Source organism: Grus americana, chromosome 16, assembly GCF_028858705.1.
Source record: "Grus americana isolate bGruAme1 chromosome 16, bGruAme1.mat, whole genome shotgun sequence".
In the NCBI taxonomy this organism is placed as follows: domain Eukaryota; kingdom Metazoa; phylum Chordata; class Aves; order Gruiformes; family Gruidae; genus Grus; species Grus americana.
Window position 1 is genome coordinate 14,304,264 of NC_072867.1, and position 25,567 is coordinate 14,329,830.

The following is a 25,567-nucleotide window of genomic DNA, read 5'->3' on the forward strand; positions in this document are numbered from 1 at the left end:
AGCAGCTTTGTTTTCTTTAATAATAATTCAGTACGAGAATACAATAGCAAGGCACTCCCTGGAGGATTTGCAATGCTTCCAGAAATAAAACAGCTGAGTTTGACGCCACTTGAATTTCGATACAAGCATCAGGGCGAGCATCGTGGTATCGCTATCAGTGGTGTTTTGGGGGAAGTTGTGTCATACCCACAGCAGAAGATTTTGAGGATGGAGCCTGGAAAGTTTCTCTGTGGGAAGAAGAATGAAATGCGCTTCAAAGGCTTGTGGAAACTTGGATAAAAAAAAAAAAACTGAGCAGCTGAGATTCCCTCTGTGGGTAACACTTGCGGGCGGGGAGGGAAAGAGGTTGGAGGACTAATTTTGAGGCCATTAGTACACGAAGGAAAGCAGGCTGTCAGGTAATTAAAGAGAAAGCGGAAAATTATATGAGAGTTAACCATGCGAAACCATGGTGCAAGTGTTGTATTTCACTGCAATTAATTTTGTGGCAGTGGACAGAGCCAGAGACTCCCGCCTCTTAACTGCCCCCACGCAGGAAAAACGCCAGCGCAGCGCTCAGCGATGTGGACTTGGCGTGTCCCAAACCCCACGTGAGCGAGTGGCCCACTTGTGTATTTGTGTCGTATGTGCTGGAGAACTGTCATCAATACTAAATGTGTTGGACAGTGTGTTAAATAGGCAAGAAAGATACAGCAAAGGTATCATCTTTATTAGCTTCTTTGATCTTTTAGTTAAAAAATAAGTTCAAAGTGTGATAACGGAATACGTCTCGCCCAACAACCAAAGATAAAACCAGTTTCAATGCTAAAACCGGTCACATTACCCTTGGCTGCTGCCGTAACAGAGCCCATACGCACACCTGGCCTTGCTCTAAGTTTTTGTTAGAGTAAGTAGCTCCCGACTGGGGAAGAGCTGTTTCGCCCATCTTGTGGGTGACAGCTCTCCCCTTTCAACAACGCAGGAGGCAGTTCCTGGTTACACCACTAACTGAGAACTTCTTACAAACATTATTCATCTCTCTCTACATGGCAAGAAGTCCAGAACAAAAACAATAAACTAACAACAACAAAAAAAAGAGAATGCCTGGCTGTGTCATACTCTATAAATATTTCTGAGCTACCATTAAAAAAAAGGAAGAAAAATAGTTCCTATGTTGTAACAATTACACACACAGGATTCTTAAAAAACAAGCTGGTATTGAACCTGAGCTCTCAGCTATAAAAATAGTTTTGTTAATCTTGGCATAATTCCATGCTTTATTTCAAGATAAAATACATTCCCGCATAGTCACATCTTTTTGCCACTTGTGAGTCTTTCAAACACTCAGGGAACCATGGAAAAAAGTGAGGTAACTTTCCATTGTAGCTGATGGGCTGATGATCTTCAGTTCTCAAAATTAATTCTGTATTGGAAACTTCTCCATCCACTGCAGAAAAGTAAAGATTTTTATTAAAACATCGGAACGTTTCCTCTAAAATAGATGAAGCAATCGCATGTATGTCAATTTACTACATACATTTTCATGCTGCAAACAGAATAAAACCAGTAAAAACAGAAAGAGGAGAAAGGTTAACAAAGCACTTCACAGAAAGGCAACAGTCTGGGGGGACACTACTCAAGTGTTATGAAATAAAATCTTCCCAGTTTGTTTCACAAAAAGGAGTGATTTTTGTGCCCTCGGCCAGCCACTGAGTCACAGTTTATGAGCAGTGCCACGTGCTACGGTGTCCACAACTGAATATATCCTTTTAGTCATTGCTGTCCTCCTCTGCTCTTCAACTCTTCCCCCACCCAATCTCTCTCTAAAGGAAAAACAACTGCCTGATGCAAACGGGTAAACCTCTGTCAGCTAGTTCGGAAATTAACCTGATATTTATCAGCCTATCTGCCCTCAAATGATTCCAAAGCAATTGAAAAAACAAACAAACCCAAGCAAAGTCAGTTTAATCACTTCTCTATATGAAATTGCACAAATGTTTCATTATTTCTGGACCTGCTATCAACTCTGCAAAAGCTGCTTTGGATTTACCCGATCACAGTGATTTAGTGCCCTTTAATAAATGAAGAAAATAAGAATTATGCAGCAGCCAGTGACTCGCAGAGTCATGGATCTACAGTGAATTGTGGGTACATTTGTCCCACCAGTTCTTTCTCACTTGAAGCAAATGAGATTATTACTGTAGGCTAAGCGTACGCTTACCGCTTTGCTGTATCAGCATGGTGCTCAGCAATTTTGGGGATTTGCTCCTGAAACTTTTTAACATCAGTAGTTTCAGGATGCAAGTCACAGTGCTGGCTTCGATCTATAAAACCTTCAGCTTCTTTTACCTCAGGGCTCTTTTTCGGAAAAGCAGCGATCCCTACATAGGAACATTACAGCAGAGTAAGGTACAGCGTTCCGGCTACTCAGCATCCATTTCCTACGAGAGCCCCATTAGCGTGCACTAAGCAGCGCACTACGCAGACCCAACTTATTTTGAAAGAAGACTTGGTGTCTCCAGACTTAATGCTGAAACAGCAGAACACGAGGGTGCCACAAACCAACACCACTCCCCAGGGGTGCAGCAGGTTTAGCTCCACAGGGCAGGAACAGTTCAGGGACTGCAGTTTGAATATACCGAGAGAGAAGAACCGACCAGCAGCTCCCCACTGGATCAAAGCTGATCAGTAGGAGAAATCCAGTGCGACACAGTTTTGGACTCCAGCTTGCTTTGTGGTAGCTTCCCTTTGCAGAAACATGCTCGGGTTGTGTCGGCACTGGAAGATTTCTTTTTTTGTGTGTCGATTTTTCCCCCTGTTGTTGCTAGTTCTTGTTCAGTTTCATGTGGTATTCGGTATTTTAATCATATCTGGTTACTCTTTTGTCCTCAGAACCAGACAAAATGGTGCCTATTGCAAGCACCCAATTCACTTTAGTAGAACAAATAATCAGAGAGTGAGAAATTTCCTGATTCAAAAAGAAAAAACAATCTGCTATGGGCAAGGCTGCTTTTTCTATTCTGAAACAGCTCTATTCAATACATTCTGCTTTTGGAGCTCTGAGCCCAGGAACAATACGCCAAAACAGCCCTTGGCCGTGGCACTGAAAAACACTTCCCAATCTCTTATTCAACAGTGCTCACATCCTTGATCCTGTTATCTGTAACACACAGAAGGATTTTAACTACAATTAGCGGCGCGCAGGTACTCGGGAATGCAGCTGCAAGACCTGACTGCCCAGAGGATGAGGAACACGCTTGAGAAAAGTTTAATTATTTGACTGAAGGAATTACTTGCTGCCTTAATATCTGTTTCCTGTTACAGTCCTCACAAGAGTTTTATCGGAAATGCATTCAGAGCAGTGCACTTAGAATCTTGTGCCAGGCTCATCTGAGAAGTCCATAACTTATATTAATATTGCAGATGCATTTATAAAGAGGGAAACAAAAAAAACAACCATTAAAAAAAAATCGACCTTCATACTCACGGAACATCATAGAGAAAAGAATGGAAGCTTAGCGTCTCTTCCTTCTGCAGCTGATAACTGGGATCTGTGAAGAGCTTCTGCAAGTTCTGCTGTCTACATTGTAACGCAAAAAAACTATGTGGAAATCAAAGAACTCGAATAATAAAAATCAGAGCTGCCAGATTCACCCTGGCGAGCAGCAAGGATACACTTTTTAATTCCCTCTTCTCCTCCCTCCCCCAAGCAGGGCACAGAATCCAACAGGTACAAACACTGATTAAATTCTAAGGGTTATATCTGATATAGGTTATGTTTTAAAGCCCAGCTTAAAACAGCCTCAGGTAAACCTGGTTTTAAGCACAGATTAGTTGGCCTGCATAGATTAACTAAAACACGCTTGACAAGTTTTTGCCCAGAACCGCTCTGAAAGTAGATCAAAGTTCTACAGATGTGGTTCAGAAGGTACCCCCGCCAGTAAACACCAGCCTGCTTGATTTTCTATCCTCTAAAGCAACCGTTCCGAATGAGAAGCCAATTTCCAAGCTCAAAAATGCAGTATCAGGTTATAAAGCAGAGTCACGCTCGTTACTACAGGACAGCCGGTTTAGCTGAGCTGTGACGTGCCAACCAGTAAGCAGGAGCCAGACAGCTGATGGGGCTGGGCAAGAGCCACAAGCAACCACTGTTTTGCAGAGAGCTTTTCAGGAATCCTTCCTACAAGACAGTCTTTGCAAAAGACTACACTGCTGCTGTCTTTCACGCTGAATGAAATCCTGCAGATGAACTTCTGAACAAAATATCCTTTCAGTTTATGCAAACGCTGGCACACAACCTTTATATTCCGTCAGTTGGTCCCAGCACAGTGAAGGTTTTACTGTTCTGAATGTTATCAACATTGCTTTGTCTGTTACTTACAGTAACACTGTTCTAGTCAAGCTCATCTAAGGATAAAAGGAGTGCAACATTTTCAGAGAGAGGTAATACCTTTCAGGAGAAGGCTGAGGGTTCAGCATGCAGCCTTCTCGTTAGCAGTCTGCTTTAAAACCAAAAGCCTAAATTCTCCCTTTGCAATACGTATCAGCACGAGTTTACTCATTCCTAGAGGCAAGTGGTAAAACCTTCTTGTCACACAAGGTAGAAATTCTTGAGGATATTTATGAAAACAAACAAATGACCCCTTCTCCAATTACTCCTACTGCCCACATACTCAAGACAGAAACTCCCTACCAGTGTTCATGCTCATAAAATAAATTGCCATGACAGCTACGTACAGGTTATTTTCTTTGATCATTGAGTATGTTCTCTGACCCTGCAATGAAGGAACTAAAACTACTAACCCACAACAACTCTAAAAGTTCTTTGATCTGAGAGTCTGGTTTAAATTCACATAGAAAACTATCCTATATATCACCTATTTCCTATACTGTCCTCCTTTCCACAAATATACCTAGTGTAATAAACTAGTTCTGAATATAAGTCATACTTGTGTTCACTTTTTTCTAGACCTCCCACAGCTTGCTCCAAAATGACTTCTTCCTTCCATCTGTTTAGACACACGCAAAAGTCAAATCCTGTCATGACCTTGAGGAGCCATAAAGAATCCCATAAAAAAAATTCAAATACTTCACGCTGAGGCATGCAGGAATTTTCTCTTTAACAAAACCTGAGGAGAATATTGTTTATAATGTCGTAGCACAAGTCAAGCATAAGGGAAAGGATGTTCACAATCACTCTTCCTGGCCACCTAAACCTAGTCACAGGAGAGCAATATATACCATATTAATGCTGCTGCTGTTTGGACTGCAGCGAGGGTTCGCGTGGAGGAGAGTGCTAAGCTCCAGATCAGCAACCATCTGTCGAGACTCGGCCAACGCATGCTGCAGCTTACTTATGGGGGAACCGGTGTCCTGGAGGAGACAGAAAGTGAGTCAAAGTTATGAAATGATCTTTCTGGAGTATGTCAAAGGATTGTAACGTAGCCAAGAATCATCACTTTCATTTTGAAATGCCACAGTTCAAAATACTACTATGTAGGACTGCTCCAGAGTCTGTCTAAATGCTGATATTTCTAATAAACACAGAATTCTTTCCTAGTGTCAGCTTTTTAACAGTACTATGTGCACGTGTACACAGTACACACAACAGCAGTACTTCAGTGATAAAGGGAAGAATAAACAAAGACATGAGAAAGAGGGAAAACCAGGCAGAACAAGAAAGAAACAGTGTCCAGTAACTTCTAATAACCATGTCCAAGCATACCTAGATATTGTCCTTTACTGGAATTAACATGTATCAGCCAGCATCCATTATCCTAACGTGTTTCATTTCAAAGGCTTTTTTTTTTTTTTCTAACTCACTTATACTTATGCTATCCAAGACATATTGAGACAACAAAGAATTATATCAAAAAAATATTTTACCACCTTTGCTTTAAGCCTGCTGTTTCATCATTCGAGTCTCTAGTTCTTCCATGCCAGCAGACATTCGCTTTTCTACCATCAGTCACAATTCCCCTTAAAATTAATGAAGTACATTCTGCAATAAAATACTGACTTGGTCCATGGTAGCACTGCAGCATCTACTTGTTGGCTTAGTCACTGAAAGGTTATTTATCTCCAGAAGGAAGTCTTCATCAGAGAATTTCTCACATCTTTGAGGCCTGTCTCCTTTCTGGGTGGATGTCAAACAGGGAGAATCCAAGTGAAAAGAATTCAGATCCACGTTTTCTTCACTGTTAAAAACATGAAGACATTGCCTGAAACAGCATCACCATCCTTTTTAAGCTTTCAAAGGAAAATCATGGGACAACATAAGTAACTATGGGCCCTGAGCCAAGAAAACCATCAAGCACATGGGATTACTCTGTTCCTCAGAGTGGTTCCCATGTTTAACAGCTTCATTAGCTCAGTTTCATCCTCAGAGGATAACAGTTTGACATTCAACCAGTTTCAAGAACAGCTAACATTACCATGCGCTTGAGTATCTATTTAACCTTGCCAAGAGCACACAAAAGGCACTATCTAGTTCCATCCAATACTCTGGTACTCTTTCTTCTCTCATACCATACTCCCCCTTTTTTTTTTTTAATCAAACATTAGGCAGATTAATATTTGTGGGTGTACTTTTCAAGGGAATTTCACAGTCTTTCATAGCCATCATCTCACTTCAGAGATCACAGGAGACCTTTCCCAAAGAGGCTTTATTTTATTTATTTTTAAATGCAGGAACAAACACTAAAGTGCTGTTCAGGCAGACTGTGATTAAACCCAAAACTCACATGCCTGACTGCTATTTCAGTAGAGTTGAAGCATACGATCTATGGGCATACGTCTTCCCCTAGGTTTTAAAATATTAATTTAGCACTGGGTATATCTGAGTGTATTTAGGAATATCTGAAAAGCAGTTTAAATGACAGTTAAAGCAACAAATCGTACCCTGCACATTATTACTGTCTGAACACTAACTCACAGCCATCCCAAGCTTGTCCTAATAAAAAAGGTCTTTAGCTCTTAATAAGCACATCAAATGATTGAAACTTTTACACCTTTCCCACACTAAAAGTTAACTTTATTATAGCCTACCCTAGAGAAAAACAGTTCTCAATTTCAATTCCTTAAATCATGACTTTATTGAAATGTACCAAATCCCTCAGCTCCAGCACCAATTCATCACAAATTAAGACTAGAACTAATAAAAGGTGTAGCATATTAGAAACTATCTTGATCACCCTAACTAAGCCCTTTTCCCCTGGGATCACCTGTCCCCTGTGCTGAGTTTTCACACAGCACTGAGTGCTGCCTGCAGCTTGTACAAAGACATGCCCTGGTTTCTGCTAGGAGTTTCAAGCTATGCAGTGAATTTCATTTTCAACTGCTAATTTCCACTTCATACAGTTTTTAAAGAGTAAATAAAATAGCAACCATCTCCCAAAAATAAAACATTTCTGTATTCCATCACACTTGTGAACAAAACAGAAGCCCAGTGCTAACTGTGGGTAGCTGATCAGGTAAATAATTTAAAAATACATGTATTTTAAAGAAAATACTATCTTCACATTTACAACACTTCATTAAATATTCTTTAGATACTTGTTTTGGTGGAACAACACATTCCATACCTGGCAAGACTATTACAAAAAAGTTTATTTTTAAATGACATTCAATCTAAGAAAAAGCCCTCATGAGAGATGCCAGCGCAGAAGTGTCTGCTGTCTCTCATTTCACTTCTCTTGTAAAACACTGGGATACAACAGGCTTTCTTTTAAGAGAGAAAAGCTCATGTTTGTGTGCTTCTGACAAGGGGAGGCTCTGGAGAGACGCGAGGGAACAAGCTGTAGCAGCCTAGAACAGGGGATGTGAGGACGGGCAATGAGCACAGAGTTTTGAAGAATACGTTGAAACAAACAGATCTGATTTTGAGGCACGGAGATGGCTTAGTCCAGCTGGAGCAGAGTGAACAAGTACCTGCTGACGCTCCATCTATAAAACCAGAACTGAGATAAAAATACAAAGGCGGCAAGTGTTGGTCCAACATAAAGGAAGTCACTAAGCCAGAGCACACAGAAATGATTCTGGCACAATATTTCACAACCGCTCTTGCAGTTGGATAAGGTATTTCACTGTGTTAATAGCCTTCTTGTTGGCTGTTCCAGAATTCAAGAACTCATGTCAAAAATATTTGCTGGACTGACAGGGAGGTACCAGCACCCTTCCCTACACACAAAATACATCATCAGCGTTACGAAGCCAGCAATGGAAAACTGGAGGATCCAGATTCAAGTCCCAGAAGGAATGTTGTGTTAGGTCTCTGCCATTAATGCCTTAACAAGCAGCACACTGAAGACTGCAATACTACTGCCTTCCTCCCTTTATGGGGTGAGAATTTATTCGGTGGCAAATCAGAGTCAGCAAAGGCTGGAGAGCAGACAGTCTGGGATTTGCACTGAGTTAATCCATCCCCAATTAGCAGGGCTCCTAGGACCAAATGTGGGCATCAAGAAAACTTGATAGCTCAGCAGCAAATCCCAAATGAGTAAAGCAGCCCTCCCTTACTGAAGGATATATGCCCTATCTGCATTGCCCAGGTTGAATTTGTTCTTTCTCTCCTAAAATCCCTGTAAGGACAAGACAAAAAGTGAAAGCAGTTTTCATGATTCAGCCTCAAAAAAGATTTGGAGGGATGGCAGTGTGTTATTTGTGCTGCTGGGGGAGCAGATAAGAAAGGACAGGGTAGACCTAAGGGGAATGGAGTCTTTTTAATGATTTATGAACAGTGGAAACTAGAGAGAGTCCACATAAGCTGCGTGGGAATGTGCCAGGACAGCATTCTTTTTCAATGGCTGCCCATTCACCTTGTTTCTCAACAGGTCTGTCTCACTGCAGTAACAATTTCTATAATATTTTTCTTTTAAAAGCAACACAGAATGAAAGCATCTGTACATCAGATATTTCCATTCCATAACATTAATTTGTTTGGACGTTAGGCAGACTTGCTGGCTAAAATTCTTAGCAGGTTTGAACAGCTAAGTTCATTTACTGTACTTGTCAAACTACCAGCTGAAAAGCTACTCCTCCTTCTCCTCTCTGTCTAAAAGGTAGCTATGAAATCTCTGTAAAACTTCTGAAATCCTAAAATAGAGCTGGTAAGTCAGTCAATTTTTTGAAAGGAAATAGAAGAACCAACACAACAAATCCACAGAAAGTCACAGCTCTGAATGCTCTTGCTTGTGCAGGCATAAAACCACTTCTATATATGTGAAGCAGCATTTATATCTCGGATACCTTCCAATACCACTAAGACACCTGAGTATTTTTCTGACACTTCTCAGCATTAGAAACCTCATTCTGCTCATCCCCAACCACATCTCCTTTTTCCTCCTCCAACATAAGCACCCGGATCGAGTCCCATGAACAAAGACACACTGGAGAGTGGACAGATTGCTGTCCTTTAAATCTTGCCATCTCATTTTCTTGCCCTGAGTGAGGAAAAGCAGCCTGTGCGGAAGAGCCGTGTCCTACATTCTTGCCCAGCCACTGTGTGATTTCTCAACAGAAATAACAGTCACTAAAGCATCACACAAAATCTAGGTTTGTTTCTTGCCTTACAGAAACATCACTGTAGAAGTCCAACTCTGGTCAGAATGTATTTTACCCATCAGATTTACAAGCAACATCTGTGATTTCAAAAAATCATAAGATTTTTTAAAATCTGTATTTTTCTCAATTAGTTTATTTGGCAAGTTATGTGGTATTGCAGCTTCTCCTACCCACGCAGCTCTTGGGGATAAGAGATGCAAAAAAGAAAAAGCATAAAAATAGAATCATGATACCTTAGACCTATTTTAACTTATTTTAAATTTACTACTTTTCAACTTTTCAAGTTGGTAGACTATTTGAAAACAGCGGTTACTTTAAACATCACTTGAGATAATACAAATTATTGAGAGCTTGCACGTCCAAGTTTCTACATAACTCTAGCTTTTACCTATCTCTTAAATGTAACAAGCACATAACCTTTTTGAGCTGGCACATTTCATCTCTTGTGCAGTCTTGAGACAGCTGCAATCTTTTCCATGCCATATACTTCCATCTCCTTTTATGGGTTTGAAAATCTTCAACCATTCCGGATCTGATATTCGCTTCCACCGTGCATCTTTTTTTATAATGAAGTTATTACTACAGGAATCAGATTCAGACTTGTGAATCGCAGCAGGAATCTCTCTGCTTTTTTGGCCAAACAGAATTCCAGTTCCTTCTTCCCAGGTTTTATTTTCATCATCAGTTTTGTCAAATGTGATGGTGTTCTGGATCAAAGTACTTTGCGAATCTACACAAGAACTGACGTTAAGCCAATGCTCATATTCAGGTAAAGATGACTCAAAGGTTTGTTGGTCTCTGCTTTCCACTCCATTCTCAGAAATATCCCTGTTTCTCAATGGCCTTGAGTTGTTTGCCTCACAAAATACTTTGCTGCCTAGCTCATCAGAGCTTGATGCAACATCCTGCTTTTCTTCTTCTTCCCTAAGGACAGCCAAGACTTTCACAACTTTTTGACACCGGTTTAAGTACGCTGAGGTAGTTTCCTCCAAGTCTGATGCATTCAGTAACAGTCTATTATCTACTTCACACACCTCAGAGGTGGTTTTTACCCTACTGTTTGGAACTTGCGCAGTTCCACACTCCTCGGATGTCCCATGAGTGCCCTCAGTCCTAACCGAGTCTGTCTTGCTGTTGCTTTCAGAGGCAGGGAATGCCATACCTATGCTACAATGGCATGATAAAGAAAACAGTCAGAAATACTGCATTTAAAGAGCATACATAAAACTGTCCTCAAGGTTAAAGCTATACATTAACCAGAGGCTGTAGCCATGGTTCTGCGGTAGTTCATATACCAACAGGCAGCTGGATCCTGCCAAAACCCGACAGAAGTCTGCCCAGATTTGGCTGTTACTTTCCAAAATCAGCCCGAGAGTTCCCTCATGTTTTATGTAGCATGGTGATTCTTTCTGAACCTCCAGGGCGTGCACCAATTTCCTAATCTGAATGCAAAATAAACTTTGATTTTTAAACAAAAGAAGTAGCAGGCCAGATTACCACCCCTACCACCAGACTATTCACTTTTTAAAAAAAATTCATTAACTGTCTGGCCTGAATAAAATGCTTTATTCTCTGACTGATACTCATGGTGTCTCCTGACTACATTTAAAAAAAAAAAAAAAAAAAAAAAGGTATCTGACAACTTCACTGGATGTTTGTGGTTTAGTCCAGCAAAGCCATCTTGATACAGTACACATCTCTTTTAGGATGTTAGTTGTGGCTGAACAGTGAAGTCTTTCTCCAAGAGCAGACTATTAAAAAAAAAAAAAAAAAAAAAGAAAAAAAGAGATTACCTCCTTTCATGTGCCACCTTTTCATGCTTTTGCCTTAATTCCTGAGAGCTCTCTAAATTGACATGAAGAAATTGCAAGTCACGCTGCTGTTTTACGTAGATCTGTTTAAAGATAGTAATGCGCATTAGTGAAGTCTGGAGTGCAGGAACATTGTCATCAGGCACTAACACATTGCTTGTCTTCCAAAAATATCCTCAAAACATTTCTATAAACCAGTATCTGTAATCAAACTACTGTTTGGAAGGAAAGCCTTCTAAATCTAAGGGGCTATCTCTGCATGTATTTAGGAATAGAACGTTTTGCGGCAATAAACATCATTTCTATTAGAAGACTGAAAAGGTCTTCTAAAATGGAACCACACTGAACCATAAATACAATATCATTATTGTTATTTGATATTTAATGCATGTTGTTATGTCTTTCAAAGTTATGCAGACTTACAGGACATGGAATGATGATCATGGTATTTGGCTTTCACTGCAGGGGATTTTTTGTAAAGCTAATGTAGAAGATAACACATTGATCAATTATTTGCAACAAAAAAACCTGAATGTGCCTTGAGAACCTTAAATGAGTGCAGGTGAAAACACTGAGTTTAAGGCTCTTGAAACAGGTCTTTCAGTACACCGCGCACCCTTACGCTGCATGAGTTCACCTTGGGCACGCGTGCGAGGCAGCCCGCCCCACTCCCACTGCCTTTCGCGTGACTTTTCAGAGCCCAGCACTCTCTGGTTGTACATACACGCTGACAAACTGTTATCTCAACAGGGTGCCCCACTTTACTGCTATGAGGGTGGTATTTATTCATTGTAGCACTGACTAAATGCAATTATATAAAAAAGGCTAAGCACACACATAAATACAAGGATTTGTACCATGCATTTTCAATTAAAAAAAAAAAAAAAAATCAACATTCTATAGGGATCCCAGCAAGGCAGAGACAGCAAATTTGATTTTTTTTTCTTCATTAAGAATAGCTAGATCTAACTTGTTATACTGTTCCATGTAGACCTGATGTTACTGAAAAATGCCTTCATGATCTCAGAGTAGAAACACAATTAGGGTTGTACCTGTCGCAAACTTGACAGTTCTGCGTCAGTCCGCGCTTGTTTAGACTTGGCAGACTGAAGAAGTTGATCCTTTCTCTTTGCTTTCTCAACTGTTTCAAAATATACACAATTTTCAAACTACTTGAAGTGAATAGACACAAAACAAGTACATTTGTTAATGCCTATGTCTGTAGCAGTAGAAAGAGGTACCTAAACAAAATAAAAGCATTTTCTTAAGATCAACGGGATCTGCTTCTCCTCCAAATAAAAAGAGCACAAAAACCGTAAGACAACTAAACAGGTCAAGTATTTTCCTCAGACTTTTCACCGGCACCTAGCTTTATTTTACTAGCAGCAATATTCTGCTTCATTGACTGATTTATTTTACTTTTTCATGTTAACATTCTTCCATGGAGAGGAAATGCAGTAATTAAAATTAATTCATGCCTCATACAGGGAAGTGCTGGGAAATACTTCTCATTACTATTGTTTTTAAAATAATGAGACATGAGATCACTATTTGGCAAAGGTAACGGCAGATAAAAAGCAACAGGCTTTTTATCTCACAGCAGAGGACATCTTTGGTCACCTGATCTTTCAAGGTATATCGCTTCTCTGTAAGAACACTGCAGCAACAGTCAGCTGACCTTTCCTATCCACTGTAGTACAGGAGAGTTTCTCTCTACCCAAAACCAAAGTGAAGCCATCAACAGATAGCAAGTTGCAGTTTACCAAGTCCTGCACATTAAACCATCTAAACCAAACCCATCAGTTCAAGAAAAACAAGAGAAAAACTGAATTTTTAAATGTACTACTTCTATACAAATACTGGACGGTTGAATGGGCTGGTAATTTCATAGGGCCTAAGCTATAGGTTTTGCACATGGTTTCTTTTCAGTAGGTCACCATTTTCTACACAACCTATGTCAGAAGGGAGAATGGCACCCCCATTTATTCTATTAATACCACAGGAGATATGAAAGTCAAAAATTTTCAAGAGAATCCTCTGAGCCATTCATTCCTCCATGCACAATGATCTTTGTGAACTTTGTGCTTTTACAAGATTTTATAAACTGTTCTGCAGAAACCCTAGATATTGCTTTCACAGAAGAATGACACACAAAGGTATATACCTTTATTAAACTGAGGTAAGAAGCTGCCTCCTTCACAGATACTAGCGAACTGTTGTTGTCTAGAAGTCTCTGAGCTGTTGAAAGCTAAGGCATCAAAAGCCAACTGCCCACACTTACCACTAAGCGCGAGCTCGTTCCTCAAGCAGCTGTTTTCTTGTCTGAGGTGAAGAATTTCTTCCTGTTGCTTATTATTTTCTTTCATCTTTTCGCAGAGGTCATCTTTAAAACAAAATGTAATATTTCCCAAAATGAAAAGGAATCATGCTGGTCTACACTAAATTAGGTGCCCAGTATAAGCATTTACCTTTCAGCTTATTTGTTTCAAGTATTAGGTCTTTCAGTCTCAGTCTGAGGTCTTGCTTTTCTTTGTTGAGACTGAATTCCTCCGTCTTTGCCACACGCAATGCACTTTCCAGCTTTTTGAATTTAGATGTAAACTCAGTAATGTGATCAGTTGTTTCAAGTATAACCTCATCCTGAAACACGAAATAGAACGTGTTCTTGATTATTATCTTCATGTATGGATTTTGATAAAACAACAGTACATCTTACTGCCGTAGTTATAGCTACTTCACAGATTTTCTTCTGAGCTCTTGAGGAAAAAACACGCAAATCAAAGCCAAGAAACAAGCTTCTTTATGAAAATAAACCAGTTTATTGTTTGTTGACCACTTTTCCCTTCACAAACAAGCCTAAGAATTAAACAGCAGTGAGACCAACAGTGCCTAAAGCGCTACAGTACGGTCACTAATAACCGCACTGCAGTTTGACCACATTTACTGCCCGATGAGACGATAGATGTTACCTTCAGCTTAAGCATAGTAAGAAGCTCCTGTTCTCTCGCTTGCAGCTGACCTGTTTTAGCAGACAGTTCCAAAACTGAGCAGTGGAGACTTTGATTTTTCTCCTAGTGAACAGAAATAAGTGTCAGCTACTACTTCAATGATTCAGTTACTACTTTTCCAGTAAATGTGTACACAACTTTCTTTAAACATCACAAATGGCGATGGGGAATTCTGAGCAAGCTGTGAGGATCTGGAGAAAAGAGGACCAGAGTAAAAATTGTTCCCCAATTCGTTACAATGAAACTTGCTTGCAATCAAGGGTCTTAATATCCCGCATGTCTTAAGTCAAGCCTATTAGACAGATGAAAATGCACAATACTGCTTTATTGTATTGCATACAGGGGAAAAAATTATCCCAATAAACACAGTATCGCCAAATCACTTTAAAAAATCTTAAATCCTTGAATACCAATTATTTTCATATCCTTAAATCATTTTCAGAATGTTACAGTTCATCATAGTAATCAAAGCTGTAAATAAAACCATCTGGAACTTCCTAACCAAGTACCAGTACTGTTCTGTGGGCCAGCACTACCGATACCTTAATCTAACATTAATTAGCATTGATTAATCTAACATTACTGTATTAAAAGACAAACACAACTCAAGAGCCTTAAAATGAAATATTTATTCACTAGTGAAACTCACAAATGCCACTGGCATTCTGTACACGCATGGACTACAAAATCAGACATTACTCAACTCCTACCTCCAGAGCCTGACAGTGAAGACTTGCATCTGTTGCTTTTTGAGACAGCTCTTTAAACTTCTGTTGTGTATTTTCAAGTGTTGTCTTATTGTCATTCTGCTGGGATTCTAAGAACTTTAACTTTTTGGTCAGTGATTTTATAATTTCATTTCTCTTGTTCAGCTCATCTGAAAAAGAAGGGAGACAAGGTATCCGTGAGAAAACAGCTCAGGTATTTCTGAGATTTAAAAAACTGCATGACAGTAATTTAATTCAGTTTTTTAAAATCACATGATTCAGAAACGGATGCTCACGTTGCATACTCTGAAACAGGATTCCCCAGCTACCGAGGTTAGGTGGAACACGAACTCTGTGGTGAACTTGCCGTCACACAAGACTGTTCAGAGCTGCCAGGTGATTAGCTGGGTAGCTTGTGGATGATGTCAGAGCTGTGCAGCAGAGCCTCAGGGCACAGGGCCCTGCAGTTCACCAGCATATTTGCAAGTTGTTCTCTTCCCCCACACTTATTTAATCAGATTTTTTTTTAAGAGTCTGTGAAGCAATTTACATATGCAAATGAGAAAGAGCTATCCAATTATCAAACCTCCTTCAAGATCAGCTATCTTTAGTACCATTGTGGAAGTTTTGATCTCAGAAAGAAGACAACCAAATTTAAGGTTGAAGGGTAGGAAATGGTTCCTTATATGATGCAAAACTTTTATTGAGGAGTCTAAGCACCTGAACGTACTTAAGAGACCAGGGTCTTACTCTTTATACACACAATACTTACTGTTTAACAAATTGCATCGTTCTGCTAAAGTCAGTATTTTTTGCCGATCATCTTCCCAGGCTAGAAGCTGTCTCTGATGCACTGCAACCATATCATTGAGTTCCTTATCACGATCTTTCAGTTCTGCAATTAAAAGCTGGAGTTCTTGCCTCTGTTTCTGAATGGTGCTGTTCTCAAGGCTTGGGCTAAGTTTCTATGAAAGGTAGCACACGGAACACATTTCAACATAAAGAAGTGACAAATTCTCTGATAATAAGTGTCAGGTTTTAATTTAAGTTAAAATATTTTTAGTTTCTAAACAGAGATCGTTCACAAAAGTTCCTCATGCTTGTGGTACCACCTGTGGTCCCTGACTGAGACTGTTAGTGGTACAGTGAGTACTTTCATGTTAAAAATAGACCACTCTGTTAACTGTACTTTCATTTTTTACCTGGGGCGAAGCAGAATGCGGCAGTGATGAATTCATAGGGGACTGGGGACCAGCGTGCTACCAGGCATTAGTGGATACCGGTAAATATTTATGACTGTAAGGTTCAGCACGGAGGCTGCCTCTCTTTTAAGCACTACATGGTTACCCGCCGAGACTGCTGCTGACCTGGCAACCCTGCAGAATGACAAACGCAAGCCGTTGAGCACAGACCGAGGTGAGGGCGCGGCCCTGCGGCCTCCCACAGCCGCCGAGGCCTGAGGAGGGCCCTGAGGTACCACGAGCTCGGGAGAGCGGCCCTCCTACCGCCGACCGCTCCCGGTACGGGCCTGCAGGTCCGCCATGCCCCCCCCGCACGGCAGGGCCGCCGCCGAACCCCTCCTCAGGGCGCCCCCCGACCCCGCTCCCCTCAGCCCCGCCGCTGCCGCCCGCCGCTCCGCGCCCCCCGCCAAACCCACCGGCGCCCTCGCCCTGACGTCACGGTGGCGCCCCGCCCCCGCCAGCCGTTGAGTGGCCGCCTCGGGCGGCGGTTAGGCAGAAGCCCCGCCTCCCCGCAGCGGAGGGGCCGCAGGTTCGAGCCCCGCGCCCGCCTGAGGCCGCACTCCGCCGGTGGAGCTGTCTGGAAAAAAATGAAAATTAATAATTTTGCTAATAGGAGACGAGTAAGAACCCGAGTGGACGTTACGGGATGGCGGCGACTACCCTGCTCGGCTTTTAAATGGAACAACTACAGCAATACAGTTATCTCATTAGACACACCCTCCTCAACTAAACAGATTGGCTTATAAATAAAAATCACAGGAAAAAAAAAAAAGGAACTTTACCAATAGAGGACAGGGCATACAATGCATCATCCTCTCAGGTTTCAACTCATTTAGGCTTTACAATGACATACAAAGCACTGAATGGATGCCCGAGGCTGCCTGCAGGAGTACGGAGAGCGGAGCAGTACAGCTGGCACCCACCGCACTGCTGCAGGAACAGGTGGTGGAAACAAACAGTGGGCACGATAAAGTTGTGCTCGTTACCACCGTTCATGAACTAGCAGTATGCTGAAAGCAGAAAGCCACTAAAATTGCCCCACCTAGAAGACCAGCAGGTTCGGAGATTGTTTGGAATTATGAAAACAGGCTAAACATTTCAGACATTCCCACGTTCCTCAGTGTTTCCGCTAAATAAAACAGTTCAGTTGGCAGGGACCTACCACGACCATCTAGTCCAATTGCCTGACCACTTCAGGATTCATTTTCCTTTAACTGTTAACAAACCTTTAGAATGTTTGTCCCATTCTAAGATTTTATGCAGGTAAATCAGAGGTAGGAGTTTCTGTACATTAGCCACATGCCTAATTCACTTCAGTTCAGCAGACAAAGACAGTAGATGAAAAATAAGCTTTTAATGACTTAAATTATTATTTTCCTGTAAGACTGTTAGAGGAAAGTAGCTGTAAAGAAAACAGAAACTGTATTCAGTGAGGAACAGTAATTTTATTTAAATCTACTTCATGCCTAAGCATGATAGAACCCCAATTTAACTTTGGCAAATATCACAACAAAAAAAAAACCAACCAAAAACAAAAACAAAAACAAACAAGCAGCCTATACAGAACAGTGAAAATGCCAAGGATACGGGTTCTCCACAGTTTCACTGCAGAGCAAATGGACTTAGAAGCCTCGCTTTGGCTACATCATTTATAACCATATAATTAAATAAAGGTAGTCTTTCACTATCACTTCTTGACTTCTCCAAGATCTTCAATGCTATCATCATCCACCTAGGGAAAAAAAAAAAAAAGACCAAAACATAACATATTAAGGATACTTTCTTCTTACATGTCACACTCAATATCCAATATTGTTTGTTTTAACTTTGCAGTATTTTAAGAGATTTTGAAAAATAGGATGGCAATGTAAGAATACTTAGACATTCACCATTAAGAAACTAGTGTCCACAGCAGCAGCACTACATGTTCAGGGAGTTGACATTTCTTGGACAACAGAAGCAACACTTGACTTCAAGTTCAATCCCTCCTTAACCTAGCCATTCATAGCTGGGAATGCAACAACTGATCTTTTGTCTTTGAGCAACAATCTGTGCTGCCAAAGCTGAAACCCTTCTTCAAAATCATTGGAAAGTCACAGGCTATTGTGGAAAACCGGAGTTCTGACAGAAGAAAGGGTTTATTACCTCAGGCCACTTCTCCTGGATTACATCGATAATGTCATCTGTAAAATCGCCCTGAATTATGATCTCATCTTCTCCTGTTACTGAGGCACCGCAGGAAAATTTCTGAGCAAAAAATCTTTGTGCTTCCTTAAGATCAATTTCTGTTGACAGGAAAATGGACAGTTTAAGTACAGCCATTGTCACAGAAGTATCTTCTCAAGTTTAAAACCAAAACCTTGTTTTAACTGTTGAAAAAAAATAGTGGCAGTTTATAGTTAAAGCTTTGCTACAGTTTCCATCGAAAGCAAAAGTCTGTTGCTTACATACAAAACAACCGACTCTACAAATCTAGCAAACTCTTCAAGGTAAGAATCGCTGAATGTCCTCTACACATTCTGTTTACACAGGTCTATGCTGCACGCACTTACCAGAAATGCACATGCAGAACTGATTAAAAGCCCCTCCAGTTCTGAAAAACTTCCATAGCTATCAAACAAGTTTTTCCATAGAAGTGCTTCTGTATGTTCCTCTCAGAAACACATCCCAACAATTTTTAAGATTGGCTTCCAGCACAAAGATACATATCCAGTTCAGATCAAGCTACGGCATATTACTGATCCCTCAAGAAAACTGATGATACACTCACACAGGAAATGTGTAACATATCTTGTTAACGCAACCACGGTTACATCTTCCCTTTTTAACAGAATTCATGGTCAATGTGGGAAGGAAGGTGTTATAGCTGTAAACACCAAGCAGCTGTCGGCAGCTGAACCAAAGCATTGTTAATGTACTTTGGTAATAATTTGACTGCCGTACTGAAGAGGCAAGTGAAAACCTTACTTAATCAGTCTCAAGAATAGGGAAAAATAATTGTCGATAACATATTTACAAGTTTGATTGAAAAAAGCATCCTTTTGGAAATAAACATGTTCATAATTAAAGACAATAGACTAATCTGAAGCCTAACAAGTGAACTGCTATGGGAAGCCTTGTTTCAAAAAAACCTGTAACTCTATTTGTTTGCAAACATCATGGAAATAAGGACTTTAATAATTTATCGCTGTGAGAAGTCAGCATACCTTTGGCATGCTTTGGAACTGCTAAAAGCACCTTGGGACTTTCACTTCGCACAGATGGAAGCGGATCACTCAATGTAATAGCTATATCACGAAGTTAAAGGCAAGCACATCTAAACCCAACAAAAAACACGTAACAAACATCAACTCACCAAACGTTGCAAGGCCACATACTCTTGTGACATATTTTTTCTTTGCTCTAGGAATTTTAGCTATTGTAACTTTCTGTGGTACAGTCTTCTTTTTTTGTTTTATCTGACCTCTTCCACCTTTAAAACAGAGTATAAGGTTACATTATTAGTTAAATGATGTCATACTTAATCAAAGAAAAAAGCATATAAGGTCAGAGTTCATCCCTATAAACAAAGAAACTGTATTCTCCCCATCTGTGTTGGTAAACAAAAATAATTTTGCACATTGTCTCACACTGAGGGTTTTTCATTATTATTTAAGAAAGGTCCCAAGTCACCGAAGCTCAATAGTACCAGAACTAACAATATATGCGTGTCAAATGTGCATCCAAGAACAGCTTGCACAGCAGAACCTCGCTACAATTATCAAAAAAGGGGGTTTCCCCACACTTTACTAATCCCTGCATTTGGTCTACATTTAAGCCCTCTTTCAGGAATTTTTCTGTGGTTGTAATCCTAGGAGCAAATTGTTAATTTAATGTTTTTCATGAGTTTAACACCCTCAGGGTTTGTGTCAAAGGCAAAGGAACTTACTCATGTCCATTTACTGGGGCCATGAGGATGTGCCTACTCAGGCTGCTGGCTTAAACAGCAGATTAAGTTCTGTCTATCTGTGCACAAGCCCAGTGTGAACCATATATTTATATACAAGCTAGCAGAAACCACCACGCCTCTGAAACAGAAGCCAGCTACCATAGCTGACTGCAAACTTCCACGTGATTTAACATCATCTTTCTTACTGTCTGTTTCTAGGCCAACCTGAGGGAACACTTCGCAGATCAGGCATTTATTAGTCTGAGCAGAGCATGCAAAAGGTATATTCTGCTCATTAGGATTCTTCAAGTCAGATTAAGATCTTGGCTAACTTCGTATATACTCATCAAGTTACTCCAGGGCAACCAAAGTTTCATGTTCTTGAGCCTTCTCAGCATGAAAACCTAAAGAATTTATGACAAGCAAACTAAACCCTTGTGACGCCTTCTAACATGCAGCACTTTCAAATTACTGGATATCAATTTATACTAATGTAGAATTAAGACAGTAAATTTCTGTCTTAAAATTTCTTCAGTAAATTTCTGCAGTGTCCTAGTAAGTTTTTGCTTATTTTTCCTCACCCTCTGTCTTATGGTCAGTCTTATACCATCATACTTAACGCCATACTGTAAGTTTCATGAAATTTTAGATTCCAGGAGAAGAATCCCTAAATATTTTAAACACTATTATTTTAGAACAAAAAAAAAAAAAAAAGGAGACTGAAAACTATCCATGCCACCCCACACAATAAATTAACATTGAAAGAAAATGTTCTGAAGTCTCTGGGAAAAGTATCCAAGCCACACCACATAAATTACCATTGTCACTACACATAGCCTACTGACAAGGTAAACATAACTGGTTACCAAGACACAAAAATAAAACATCTGCAGTGATATGTGGCTTAAAAATCTGAATCTCACTGGGCTATTAACCATAATTTCTGAAGCACTACAGACACAACTGACACTCCACAGGCAAATGCATATTAACAACCCCAGTATTCTGATTTATGGTGGAACGGATGTTAATTAAACAGGAAGAACTCCAACAATAAAAGGTAAAAGTATGTTTAAATTGTTTCACATATTTTATATGTTCCAAAGTTGGTTTTTGTAAATGTTTTTCACTAGTATTGCTGGGAAGAGACATAGCTGTTAACAAGACACAGGTAATAGCGTTAAAAGCATAAACCCAAGTCCTGTTACGTGAATACAGACGAGAGGTGGAAGGAAAAAAGGCAAAAGTGGTGTCATGAGGCATTAACAGAGGAAAGCAGTCTTTGTTCTACTCCGCAAACGGCCTATAAACTGCTGTTAAACAGGGCAGAAACAAGTGTTCCAGGAGGCATGCCAGCTGATTTTAGGTTGAAAAGAATTACATACACCCTGAATAAGTGCAATAGCAATGACGGGAACAATGAGACACATGATGCAGGTCATCTTTCACTTGCTATTACTATTATACAATTCTTTCATCAGCATAGATCACCGCACTAACTCTGCTATCAGTAGAAGATAGATATTCAGTATCTTTTGTGCAGAATCAAAGCGTAGCTAACAACCAAAATGCAAGGAATCTGTGCCACAGTCCAGAGCAGCAGGTGAGAAAGGGACGCCCCCAATCAGTACCGCAATCAACTATTTAGACCTTGCCTCTCTTTTGCTTCTTCTTCTCTTCTTCTTCTCCCGCAGTTCCTTGGCCTTCTCCAACCCCAGCTTCCTGTTTAGGTGAATTTTCTTAAATACATCAGAAAGGCATGGGGAGAAGAAAGCGAACAAAATTAGTGGTCAGGCAACCACAGCCTTACAGGAACAGGAAATAAGGTACAGTGATATTTTGCTAAATCCGTAAACTCTTTGCTTACGTGCAGCAGCCCCTTGACTGATACATGTTACATCTTCATTACAGTACTTATGCAAATTAGACTTCAGAAAAGCCTTAGCTTAAAGATGCAGTTACAATTTCAATACAGTCTCTTCACATAATTTTGACAGAAATTAATGATAGTGTTAATATTGAAATTCCAAATGCAAATCAACAATTTTGCTATTATTAATGACCTTTCCTCCAGCCGTCCACAGTAGACTGGACAGACATAAAATCCAATAAAATAACTTTGATGGGGAACAAGTATATGGATGACTGGTTACAGTAGAAGCCTTAAGAAAGCTCAATATCATTACTGAAACTACACATTGTTTGTTCAGTGTTTCCTGACATCATTGAATATATTTTCACAGCATCTAAAAGCATGGTAGACTCCTAAGAAAACGCTTAACTTTCATGGTTGATACAGTGGGGAAAACGGAAGAGATGAGAATTGGACAAGCTCAAAGATTTCTGACTATGTCTAAGGGCACATATCAACTAGAAAATAGAAAAGATTCTTACCTACTGTAAGTTTTGCAAACTCATCTGGAAAATTCTTTTCTAACCATTGTCTGCATTTAGTCACATCAGGCATGTATTCGCAGTACTACAGAAGAAGGTCATATGAATGTCGTTAGCAAAGTAACTACAAAATGTCATAAACAAATATACCAAAATATATTTGCTATTCAGCTCAGCCATTTCTCCGTAAGATGACTGAATACAAATATTATACTAGCACAGAAGAAACCTTGTGTCATCCTAAAGACAACGCCAGCTGAAGCACAGAACTGCCACAATTAAGAAAAGCCAGAAAAGATCAGAAAGAATCATCATAGGACAGAAAGAAGAAACTCTGACAACAAAAAAATTAACTCACCTCTGTTGGTAATGAACAGACTGGAGAAAAAAGGGAAGGAAAAAAAAAAGAATATATTATAAAAAAACAGTTCTCCACTTACAGCCTTAAATTAAAAATCATATTTTTCGGTTAGGGATGGCTTCTTACATCATAACTTCTGGTTATGACCACACATTGACTCAAAAAAGATTACTTTATTGATACCACTCCACATTGTAATTTTTCTTTCATTAGTCATTTGCTCACACGCTCTGCATTAGGTTAAAACTATCCCAGCAAGAGCAGCCAGTCAATGAAGGAAGGGAAGGAGATGCCTACAGCTTTGGGAAAAATTACAGAAAGAAACACCAGTTCTACCTGAGGCAAAAGATACACCTAATAAATCACCATGTGGTTTGGTTAACCTTCCTTTTTCCCAGAAATGCTAACGTCCAGAAGAGGGGCTCAGGCCCAGAACAAACCCAAACTAATTTCATGCACAACGGGGATTCTTTTCTAACCCCCTGCAACTGTATTCAAGCCCACAGCAAAACAACCTACCTATCTAAAAAGCATACCTGTCAAGATTATTTACTTCCCTTTAAATTTCATCCACATAACTACAAATGTAATGAGTAAAGAATAATTCTAAACACATTGTAACAATTACTTTCATGAATTCTAACTTACTTTCTTATTATCATACTAATGCTCAGAGGCCTTTTCTGTGCCAAAGGCTTTACTGGCTTTCTGCAGGAAGAGATCTCTGCTCAACAGTTCACAATCTGAGCACCACTCCCACTCACGTAACTTTTACACGCAGAAAGCTGTTAGTACCTCCATCTCTCAGAGGGAAGACCCCTATGTTTCACCAAAAACGCTTTAGATAAAATACACAACACAAGCTATTTCAGAAAGATGATCAGAAAGGTCAAGTTGACCAAAAGAAAGTCTCCCATTCTTTGCTAGGCTGCCCTCACAAACACCACATTGTAAGAATTGTGGACAACTGCTCCTTCAGCACTTGCCTCCGCAGTAGAGAACCCGAAGAGGATAGTCGGCATCTGACCTGGCACCGCTCCTTACGTCTCCTCTGCAGTCAGGGACCACAGGCTCAGCTACATCTGTGGCCATGTCACAAGCCTGGAGGTCACAGAACAAAAGAATCAGGACCTAAGTTCTGGGTTAAAGTCACTCACATCTTTCTCAACTCAACAAGAATCCCAGAGGCTGACAAATCCCAGAGAAAATAGGTACAATCCTAAGAAAAGCAGGAGAGATCAGGGAGGAAAAAATAGGAGTCAAGAAATAATGAAAAAATATGGAGGAAATGCCTGCAAAAGATACCAAGCAGTATGGAATTCTAGCCCATGAGGGAAAAAAAAAACCCAAAGTGCCACAAAATGCAGTGTAAAACGAAGAAAGATCTGCAAGAACAACACACGGAATTACAGAACACACTAGGTTAAGCAGAATGTGAAGTATCACGTTAAATCAGTGGTATACGAACAGTACGTGCACTGGGGGAGTAGGGGGATGTACGGCCAGTACACTAGCAAAGAAAAGGGGTCATTTAAATCAACATCTGAAGAGTTACAATCTGATCCTGGGACACTGGCAAAAAAACCCAAAGGCCACAAAACAAGCAAACCAAACTCAACCCACTAATACAATTAATAATGGTTTACATGCATTTTCAGGCACGGGGCTTAGGAAAGAGGAGTCAACAGGGAAGGGGTTTGCAATGCATAAGAAGTCCCCCAGGATCATGGGAGCTGGCAGGAGGTGTGTGCAGAAGGCTCAGAGCCAGGTACTGTACAAGCTGTGCCTGGGCAGTGATGAGAGCTGAGGGAAAATCCCAGGGCACCAGAGGTGGCGGGGTTCATGGTTGGGCAACCGCAGGGAAAGGCGGTAGGTGGTCACAGTGAGGGGAAGGATGCAGGAGCACCCATGGAGATCCCAAATGGGGAGGGAGGGTGCTGGGTAGCAGGGGGTAAAAGTGCGGGCAGGTCGGGGGGAAGGGTGCTGGGGTTCCAGGCGTGATGGGGATCACAGGCGTAGTGGAATGGGGGGGCAGAGCTGAGGGAAAGGAGGGCGCCCGGTACCTGAGGGGGAGCAGGTTCGCAGTGTGGGGAGGGCGCCAGGGCTGAGGGAAAGGAGGGCGCCGGGTACCTGAGGGGGGAGGATGCTGAGGTACAAGAGGCGAGGGGAATGACTGCGAGGGGAGGCAGAGCCGCAGTACGGGAGGAGAGGGAGAGCGTGGGTGTGGGAGCTGGGGGAAAGATGCTGGTAGCCGCGGGAGGAGGCCGCCCGCACGCCCACTGGCGGGACGCCGGGACAGGCCGCCTGCCGCTGGGACGGGGCGGCGGAGTGCCGTTCCCGCAGAAAGGGGCGGGGGAGCCGAGGGGCGGCAGCGGCGCGGCGTTACCCGGGAGGCCCCTCAGGCCGCGGCGGCGGGGAGGCGGCGGCTCCTCCTCCTCCTCCGGCGGCAGCTCCCACACACCGCGCGGCACGTGCGCCCTCCCCAGCGCCGCCGCCACCGTCTCGCGAGAACCGCGCGCCCGCCGGACACCCCGCGCGGCGTGACTGGGAGGGGCGTGGTTTGAACCCGCCGGCTCT

At 41.2% G+C, this 25,567-nt stretch overlaps 2 protein-coding genes across 10 annotated transcripts; both read right to left on the reverse strand.

The window, feature by feature from the left end:
* Positions 1-7: 7 nt before the first annotated feature.
* On the reverse strand, positions 8-16,866 carry CCDC62 (coiled-coil domain containing 62). Of its 8 annotated transcripts, none has more exons than XR_008579539.1 (15): positions 16,724-16,866; positions 16,269-16,442; positions 15,839-16,031; positions 15,070-15,236; positions 14,321-14,422; positions 13,820-13,991; positions 13,633-13,734; positions 12,404-12,492; positions 11,334-11,434; positions 9,958-10,707; positions 5,999-6,176; positions 5,221-5,352; positions 3,455-3,559; positions 2,201-2,360; positions 689-1,426 (listed from the first exon to the last, which is right to left on the reverse strand). XR_008579539.1 is itself a non-coding variant. In XM_054844534.1 (14 exons), the coding sequence occupies exons 2-13, from the start codon at positions 16,302-16,304 to the stop codon at positions 3,473-3,475; spliced, it is 2,109 nt and encodes a 702-aa protein (XP_054700509.1). In that variant the 5' UTR covers positions 16,305-16,442; positions 16,724-16,866; the 3' UTR covers positions 8-227; positions 3,467-3,472. The 8 variants fall into 8 exon arrangements, 5 of the variants coding, with proteins under 5 accessions (XP_054700509.1, XP_054700508.1, XP_054700506.1 ...); XR_008579538.1 differs by having other exon boundaries at positions 3,467-3,559; positions 16,724-16,865; XM_054844534.1 differs by lacking the exons at positions 689-1,426; positions 2,201-2,360 and adding an exon at positions 8-227 and having other exon boundaries at positions 3,467-3,559.
* Positions 16,867-17,732: 866 nt separating this feature from the next.
* DENR (density regulated re-initiation and release factor) lies at positions 17,733-25,540 on the reverse strand. 2 transcript variants are annotated; one of them, XM_054844518.1, is made up of 8 exons: positions 25,054-25,540; positions 23,977-24,091; positions 22,988-23,007; positions 22,630-22,714; positions 21,891-21,974; positions 19,663-19,779; positions 18,453-18,592; positions 17,733-18,039 (listed from the first exon to the last, which is right to left on the reverse strand). In XM_054844518.1, exons 2-8 carry the CDS (start codon positions 24,080-24,082, stop codon positions 17,995-17,997), a joined length of 597 nt encoding a protein of 198 aa, XP_054700493.1. In that variant the 5' UTR covers positions 24,083-24,091; positions 25,054-25,540; the 3' UTR covers positions 17,733-17,994. The 2 variants fall into 2 exon arrangements, with proteins under 2 accessions (XP_054700493.1, XP_054700495.1); XM_054844520.1 differs by having other exon boundaries at positions 25,377-25,515.
* Between the last annotated feature and the right edge of the window lie 27 nt (positions 25,541-25,567).

Bases quoted from the DNA above. Each gene is read 5' to 3' on its own strand.
- CCDC62 (XM_054844534.1), bottom strand. From the start codon at position 16,304: ATGAATTCATCACTGCCGCATTCTGCTTCGCCCCAG. The intron at 11,435-12,403 runs GTACAACCCTAA...ATCTTTAAACAG, and splicing joins AACTGTCAAGTTTGCGACAG to ATCTACGTAAAACAGCAGCG. The intron at 6,177-9,957 runs GTTATGTGCTTG...TGTTTTTAACAG, and splicing joins AAATGTGCCAGCTCAAAAAG to TGAAGAAAACGTGGATCTGA.
- DENR (XM_054844518.1), bottom strand. From the start codon at position 24,082: ATGGCCACAGATGTAGCTGAGCCTGTGGTCCCTGACTGCAGAGGAGAC. The intron at 23,008-23,976 runs GCAAGTGCTGAA...TTTTTTCTCCAG, and splicing joins TCGGGTTCTCTACTGCGGAG to TCTGTTCATTACCAACAGAG. The intron at 18,040-18,452 runs GTAATAAACCCT...TTTTTTCCCTAG, and splicing joins TCCAGGAGAAGTGGCCTGAG to GTGGATGATGATAGCATTGA.